Below are 9177 nucleotides of genomic sequence, written 5' to 3' on the forward strand. Positions count from 1 at the left end.
TTAAATTTATTATAATGAAACATAATTCATATGATATGATATTTTATAATATCATTTACCATTTTAAGAAAATCAATTTTAAATCAATTTTAAAATAGAAATAGCTTTAGAAATTCGGATGACATCTATAATCTGTATACGTATAATTATACGGGTTATGGGTGTTAAAGATACTCGCTGCCTGAAATCCCTATTTTTTCCCCAATTCATCCAGTATCGATAGCGTTCATCCCAATATCGATAATCAAACCTTGAAATGGTTATTTAAGGCTCGGATATCACCTAAATGACTTGGTTTATTTTCTAATCTTGTTATGAAGTTTTAGTAAGTTGTTTAGGGTCTTAAGGTATCTTAAAACATATTTTAACACCTAAAACGTGGTTTGATCATGAAATTAAAGGTAAACCCTAAACATATTCAAATACCCAAATCATAGAAATTTATGGAAACTTAATACTCCAAAGTATTATAAATACACTACCTTGATGTTTGAATCCTGAAATGAAGCCCCTTTAAGCACTAAACACACTCCTCAAGGCTTGGATGATAGAACCCCTCTTTTTCTTGCAAAAATAAAAATCCAAGCTTTAAATCCTTAAAACCATTGCTACTGGAGGAATTAAGGAAAAATTGGAAATATGAACAAGGGTTAGAAACATTACCTTGGCTATAGAGCTTGGTGGGGAAGAAGAGGGAAAAAAGAGAAAGAGAGAAAAATGAAGATGATAAGAAGATGAAGAGATAATAGTGTCTCTATCTTTTAAAATGGGTTAATTATGTTGGTGGCCCCTCTTCATCTTTCTACTATGCAAAAATCCTCTTTTAATGGCTAATTAGGCCCAAGTCCAACCCAATTAAGCTCAACGAATTCAATTATAAATTCTGTGAGGTCCATTCATCTCTCAGGCAAACTCAAAACTACTAGCTTAGAATTTGGGGCGTTACAACTCTCCCCTCCTTAAAAGAAATTTCATCCTCAAAATTTACTTGGACTGAAAGCAACTTACTCCTTCGTTAAACACTGAGGCTCTTATCCAATCTGATCCTCAATGAACAAGACCTCACAACCTGACATTACAACTCGAAACTTGCCAAAACGATCTATGATTTTTCTGAGGGAATTACCAATGCCATACTTTAAGCAATAACCTTCAAGAAGCTCAAAGCCAAAGAATTCCTATTCTTATTGTCTGATACTGTACGCTCAAAACGTTCTACAAGGATGACGTTACTTCATGATTTATTGCTATCACTAGATCCTTCCCTGATTAAACTTACTCAATTGAGTTAATTATCTACATAACTCGATAACCACTTTTACCTGCTGAACATAAGTAACCCGTAATGCTATACTCTAAGATCTTATGGAACTTTCCCACATTGTCTCGATACCGACTACTGAAGATATCATGATATGTCTTAACTTCCTAACGTCGAGTTCTACGCTTCTGCTGCACAACTTTAATGTAATACTCAACCATTGTACTTGATTGTTTCTTATTTATCTTACGGCTTGCACATGTTCTACTCACTTGATCGAGCATCTAGGGTGCTCACAACTGGAAATTGACCACTTGTTGAGAGAAACTAGAAACATATGGCTCTCTCAGAGAGCACTTTACAAAGAAAAGATTTGTCGCAACCACACTCTGACTAAAAATTCTGAGACTTTGCGTCTGACACTCCCTATCACATACCATTATTGAGTTATTCTATGATGGTTGTCGCTAGGCATACAACGCTTAACGAACTTGATTTCATTTAATCTGAAGCACCCAAAATTTGTGATATTATATAACGCTGTGTATTGTTGGGTGTGATAATAGCTCGTACTCATATACTACACAAAGGCACTACTGACGAGGCTTGGCTCATTTAGCTGATTCACTTACTGTTCAAGCAAGAAGACATCCTATTGATACTTGGGGGTTCACTACACCTCGAGAATCATATCTCACTATAAAATATATAATACTTCTAGAATCTGGGGGAAATTCTTGAATTATTGTATCGAAATATACACCTACTAACTTAATCCTCGTAAATACTTGGAGCATCTGTTCCAAGTTAGCAACTGGAGTGCCATGGCACTTACTGAGATATATTCTAAGAATTCTAACAACATGGTGATCGCTATACTGGAGAGTAACCTGAGTACCTTTAACACTCTCATGGAGATCTCAACCTCCAAGATTAAACTTGGGATGCCAAATTCTCTGTGGGTCGATCACACGAATCCTCTATTGACGGTATGAAAACATTCCTTATAGTCTCGTATTTGTTCAGATCGCAAGAAATGATACCCTCCTGACTCTCAATCCTAAAATCTTAAGGTCAAGCAACACTTGTGCTAACAACTCCCTTTAGGTAAACTATCGGGTCTGATCTAAGCCCTCAACAACTATTTAGGGTAACTCTGATTAATCCAATAAGGTCTACCTACTAGCCACTCGAACTTGTACTTTTGGATTCTTTATTTGACATCTCGTCTGTGACATCAACATCTTGACCCTATCTCTCTATAATATGCCAAGTTGAATTGTGCTAGTCGAATATTTTAAACATTTTGATCTGCTTTCCTACTCTAATATCGAGCATAGAACTAACATCTCCCTGTACAGGCTCTAAACCATGATGAACTACTGGGGCCACTCCTTTTGAGCTAACTGAAACATCACTACTTGAACTAGGACAATTTTTTACCATATGTGTTAAAGATCCATACCCATGACACTTTCTTGAAAGTTTAAAGCACATTCCTTGTTGATTTTAACCACCACGCTTGTATTCTAGATAATCCAAAACTCTACCAATACTTTTAAAATTATAAAACCCTACTACTAACCTCTGGCATGTCTGAAGTGACTGAGCTAGCGTCACTCTTCTATGCTCACGTTGACTATGGGTCCTCCTTGCCACTGATCGAGATATATCTACTAACACCAAGTCTTCATACTCGAGGTGCTGAATTATGCCACAAACCTATTCTCATGCTCTAATCTGAACCACTTTAAGAGGCTCTGCCCCTAATTACACATTAATATCAAAATATAGCCCCTCAATAGACCTTCTTCACTTCAAGGGCTTGGTCACAATCGATTCTAAAGCCTAATAACTCAACCTAAGAATCTTTTTTTCTCAAGTTCATGCACCAAGTGATCTCCCTAAACTAGCTAAGAGAATTGTATTCTCAAATCATCCATATACGCCTTACTAATATACTTGCTATGGATTCGCTTGGGAACATATTCCAGTTGGGCACCTATGGTTAAGGATCCATATGTGTTAAGGATCCATACCCATGACACTTTCTTGAAAGTTTAAAGCACATTCCTTGTTGATTTTAACCACCACGCTTGTATTCTAGATAATCCAAAACTCTACCAATGCTTTTAAAATTATAAAACCCTACTACTAACCTCTGACATGTCTGAAGTGACTGAGCTAGCGTCACTCTTCTATGCTCACGTTGACCATGGGTCCTCCTTGCCACTGATCGAGATATATCTACTGACACCAAGTCTTCATACTCGAGGTGCTGAATTATGCCACAAACCTATTCTCATGCTCTAATCTGAACCACTTTAAGAGGCTCTGCCCCTAATTACACATTAATATCAAAATATAGCCCCTCAATGGACCTTCTTCACTTCAAGGGCTCGGTCACAACCAATTATAGAGCCTAATAACTCAACCTAAGAATCTTTTTTTCTCAAGTTCATGCACCAAGTGATCTCCCTAAACTAGCTAAGAGAATTGTATTCTCAAATCATCCATATACGCCTTACTAATATACTTGCTATAGATTCGCTTGGGAACATATTCCAGTTGGGAACCTATGGTTGTAAAGCCATTTCTATAGTCTTTCACTGATCAATAATATCACTTTGAGCTAAGCGATGATGCACTTCTGCTTACCCTATGGATAGGGTAAAACTATCTTAAAATTTTTACGGTATCTCTTACCCAGTGATCGGTTAAAATCTGATCATTAACGCTTGAACCAAAAAAGTCAATTGTCTAACATTTCCATAGCCTCTCTACTGGGGATTCTATTGGCAGTAACGCGCTCTGAGTAGTTAACTGAATTGTATACCTTTAAGAATAATGTCCATCATCTCTTTGAGAGTGGAAGTTATACCTCTGAAAAAGGTTTCCTTTGCGACGCTCGTGCCTAACGATACCCAAATAATATCTACCCTTGGTAGAAATCCCTTATAGTCCTTATTGGGGTGAGAGGCTTTCCTCTCTAACTGATTCTCTAAATTACGCTTGAATCTATCTGTCATTGTAAATTCTACAACATAGGATCTGGAAGGAAGCACCATCAAGATTCTAGACTTATACAAGTACTTTCAGTACCTAGGGGCATGTATTCATTGACACCTTACTAAAACCGACAACTGGGTCATAGGACTGAATCAACCTGACACTCTGATACCACTAAATGTAATACCCTAAACCCGATTAGGCCTAAAGTTCCACATTGGGCTACTGAGGCAACCTCTGATTTTCAAATCATGTTCATTTTCTTTTCAAATATACTGAATGATATCATAATTAAAACGTGAATAACTATTGTAAAACAATTTATAAAACTAGAGCTCCATGACACATAATTTAAAACCAAAATAATACAGACTCTGAGTTTCATAAATTGACTACATGAGTAAGGTTCTATGAATACATATGCCCACTAATCTACGGTATAGTAGTCTGAAGGAGACACTAGAAGTCCTATTATGATGGTGCTCCACGAACTTCTTAAGCTACTAACCTACCAATAAAAAACATCCAAAGGTTGAGCTTACAAAGCCCAAAATATAATTGCTAACTAGAGCAGCATAAGAATTTTATAAACACAAGTATGATGAAGATATGTCACTAAGCAGTAGGTATACAAATGATCTAGATCAAGTGCTACCAACATAAGACTTAGCTTTTCTATAACTAAAGTAGGAGTCTCACGCTTCCCTATATCCTCTGTTAAGGGCTTAGCCATGAGTACACCTTTAAAGGGTCTCTAACCTTAATGTTTGTATCTGCTACACATTATCTAATTATGATTCCTATGATACTATGTGTTATCTGAATGTGACTCTAATATTCACAAAGTGCATTATTTGAATGCAAAACTAACTCTGTTGTATATTATCTTAATGCAATACTAACTTTTATGTGCATTACCTGAATGTAATATTGACTCTTTTGTGCGTTATCTTAATGCAATACCCTTTGAGCAATCAACAAATCACTGGTCAAGGTCTGAAAGTAGGCTCAAGAACTGGTTTTTGTCTTCTCTTGTAAAAAAAACAATTTGGTATTTTCAATTTGAGGTGAAGTGGGTTGGTTTGGTGGTGCTCGTTGGTCTAGGTGGGATGGACTCAGTAAATTTTTCGATTCTGGTGGGTTCGAAAAAGCTAGCTGGTTCGATGGTGGTTGGTTAGAAATAGGTGTTGTTGTTTGGTCCAATGATGGTTGGTTCGACTGAAGCAAATAAATTTCACTATACGAATACCTCTAAATAACATGTTTATGGAAAAAATGAGTTTTCTCAAAGAATGTGACATCCATTGTAACAAAAAAGTTTTGAGTTTAAAGTAAATAGCATCAAAAACCCTTTTGAGTAGAAGAGTAACCAAGAAACACACCGAAACACTAGAGGATCTAACTTGGATCAAGAATGAACATTGTTACAGACAAAGACAATACAACCAAAGACTCTAACTAGTAAAGAGGAAGCTATAGGTTTAAAATTGGGAAAATATTGAAGGAATACCTCTCGTGTACACTGAAAGCACAAGGGTTTACTAGGTAGTCGACTGATCAAATATGTGGCAGTCAAAAGAGCATTCCCAAAAAAAGAATGGGAAACATTTGTAGAGAACAAAAGAGATCGAGTTACATCAAGAAGATTTTTTTTTCACTTAGCTATCTCATTTTGAGGAGAGTTAACACACGAGGTTATATGAACAATCCCTTTTTCCTGAAAGAAAAAACCCAAAATTTTCGTAAAGTACTCATTGCCATTGTCAGAATGAAATATCTAGATAAAACTCTGAAATTGATTTCAACCATCGTATGGAACCATTTAAAAATATCATGTTGAACTTATATTTTGATATAACAAATATTTGTAAAATTGATTTTGAACTTAATCAAAATTTTTAAAAATAATTCAAAGTCCAAAATAACTTGAAAATTATGTGTTCTTAATTGTTTTATATATGTGAAATATTTGAGTTAATTAAAATATGTTTAAAGTGTTTAAAATTTGTTTAAAGCTTCTTAAATATGACAAACACTATTCAATCACTATTTGACACTGTTCATGACACTATTCATACTTGGGTTTTGTTCATAGTTTAGAAACTTTGTAAGAGTTTTGAAACCTCTATTAAGAGTTTCGAAACTTTGCACCCAAAAAACTATTTTAACGACCCTATTTTTTTCAACGGTCATATTTTTAAGTAAGTGTTTCGAAACTTTCATCAACGTTTCTAAACTTTCATGAATAATGTGTTTAAAAGTTTCGAAACTGCATGTCTAGGTGGCCTTTATTGCACGTTTTTAAAGCTTCCCAATGGCTATAACTCATCCCTAACGGTCATAAATGGCTAGCAACTCATTCTACACAATAAAAACACTCCAAGGAAACATGAAAAAAGTTACTACACCTATCCAAGCTTAGAGATCAAGAGAAAAGAGTTTTCATTCATATTTCCTTTATTTTTCAGTTGTACATAAGTGTATAGAGCTTAATTGAATATCTTTTGTTTTTATTCTTGTGAGCTTAAATCTTTGTAAACACATACCTTCTGAGGTTTCTTGTTTACATTTCTTATCATTTGTAAAAAGGGAGTGGTTATAGTTTAGCCTTGAAACACTAGAGAATTGTAAAGGTTACTCTTGAGCCTAGAAAAAGTTAGAACAAATTAGCTAGGGTAGTAGATGTAGACTTTGTTTGAGAAAGTCAAACCACTATAAATATTACGTCTAATTCTTATCTTTTATTGCTTCAACACTAAAGATTTTTAAAGGCCAATTCACCTCTCTTGGCAATTTATGGTTGATTGTAAGAGCCAAAAATTGGTTTCAGAGTAGGCCACAATAGGGGTGTAAATGAGCCGAGTCGAGCTCGAGTATTGCCAAGCTCGACTCGAACTCGAAAACCTTAAACGTAGACTCGACTCGAAAACTCGCGAGCCTAAAATTTTCAAGCTCGACTCGAACTCGAAAGATAATATTGAAACTCGACTCGAAAAGGCTCGAACTAAAAAAAAATCAAGAGCTCGACTAAAGTTTGAGACTCGAACTCGATTCAAGCTCGATTTTAAGCTCGATTCAAGCTCGATTTTAAGCTCGATTCAAGCTCGATTTTAAGCTCGATTCAAACTCGATTTTAAGCTCGATTCAAGCTCGATTTTGAGCTCGATTCAAGCTCAATTTTGAGCACGATTTAAGCTCGAGGATGGGTTAATATTTTTTTGATGAAACCCATCCCCTTTTATACATTCCACTTACCCCTTATTCCCCAAGAACCACCGATGTGGAATATCAACTCACATAGGACAGTGCATTTCAACTTGCAGGTATCGGAAAGTTTTTCTTCAACTTGTTTTCTATCTTCCTCATATTCTCCGGATGACTATCCAAGCTCAAGAACTCGTTCGGGTTCCTCTGCTCGTCAGTAAAGTTGCATCAGAAATAAAATGTATCTGACGAGAATAGTACTAGCAGATCTGCATCAACCAGCTAGATCTAAAGGGAATAAATGCTTCTGGGATTGGAAAATTAAAATAAGTATCAATAAAAAAGTAATTATTACCAATGAGTTGCTTTTCTTAATGGACTTGTGATGATCATTATCTCTTCTTGCCCAACTGTTTCTAAATTTTTGCCCTATACGATGTCTGGTTGGTTGTTTCTCAAACTGTCTTTTATCTTGGGCAAACAGGGTGGGAGAAGAACTCTGTGAAGATGATGAAGGAGAACGTTGATGAGGCGGATGGGGGAAATCTCGTGATCATTGCCATCGAGAAATTGCAGCATCTCATATTTTCTCCTAAGCATTCAGGAAACACAATACTGAGTATAACAAATTAAGAATTCTAGCCGGATAAAAAAGACAATGGCAAGTTTATTTCGGCATTACTTGATGAAATCGGCACGCTCCTCATTGGATGAATCTGGTGTCAGCTTTGTGATGTTATCAGGAAGCAAAGCTTCATACTTTTTGTTTGCTACATTATTGCCACCCAAATTCTCCAGAGAATCAACTTAATCGTCTGTCCATTCCTCGGCGTCTGAATTTTGATTCGAGTCTTTTCCTTCGAGTATGAGAGGGTGATGGTTTATTTCCTAAGCTCTCGGAGTTGAATAAAAGCTTGGCGTCTTCGGTCCGTCCGGTGAGAGCACTGAAGAAACTCAAGCCATTAGACCATTTGATGTCGTTTTCATGCTCGGCCATCATGTCTTCCATTCGGGTTTCGGACGAACGAGGCATTAGGAACATGTGCGTTTCATCTTTGGGTTGCTGAAATCCAAGTCTAGTCGGGTTCTGAAAATTAGGGGAAACAAGCATCGAATTAGTTGCTGTCGGAAGTGGCCGCTGGCTCCAATTGAAGAGCGGAGGAGGTGGCCGCGTTGGAACGATGGACTGCTTGGAAGGAATCATCGGTACCAGATGGCAGACTGCTCCAAGTCTAGACTGATTGAGCACCCTTTTGTAAATCCCTAATTTAATTCTTGATTTGTATGTTAAATTTTACGTTTATTTAAATTTAGTCATTAGTTTAATATGTATATGCATGTTTAATGAACCCTAAACCCTAAATCTTAAATCATATCACATAAATTCTAAACTCTAAACCCTAAATCTTAAATCATATCACATAAACTCTAAACCCTAAACCCTAAATCTTAAATCATATCACATAAACTCTAAACCCTAAACCCTAAACCCTAAGCATTATCACATAATTAGAAGGAATGAGATGGCTTAGTGAAAGGAGAGAGAGTATACTTGTTTTGATATATTTTTTTAAATTATTAATATTTAAATTGAATCATATTTTTTATTATATTATATTTATTATCAAATAAAAAATTAGTTATGAGGTAAGTACAATATAGTATCTTGATATTAAATGCTCAAACCCTTGATATTTATGATA

The 9177-nt window shown here is 35.8% G+C and overlaps 1 protein-coding gene across 1 annotated transcript; it reads right to left on the reverse strand.

Moving 5' to 3' along the window:
- Window positions 1-7829: 7829 nt before the first annotated feature.
- On the reverse strand, window positions 7830-8678 carry LOC120129435. Its single transcript, XM_039146935.1, has 3 exons — window positions 8429-8678; window positions 8157-8280; window positions 7830-8066 (listed from the first exon to the last, which is right to left on the reverse strand). Exons 1-3 carry the CDS (start codon window positions 8676-8678, stop codon window positions 7904-7906), a joined length of 537 nt encoding a protein of 178 aa, XP_039002866.1. The 3' UTR covers window positions 7830-7903.
- Between the last annotated feature and the right edge of the window lie 499 nt (window positions 8679-9177).

The sequence above is a fragment of the Hibiscus syriacus genome, unplaced genomic scaffold (genome assembly GCF_006381635.1).
Source record: "Hibiscus syriacus cultivar Baekdansim isolate YM2019G1 unplaced genomic scaffold, ASM638163v2 tig00110500_pilon, whole genome shotgun sequence".
In the NCBI taxonomy this organism is placed as follows: domain Eukaryota; kingdom Viridiplantae; phylum Streptophyta; class Magnoliopsida; order Malvales; family Malvaceae; genus Hibiscus; species Hibiscus syriacus.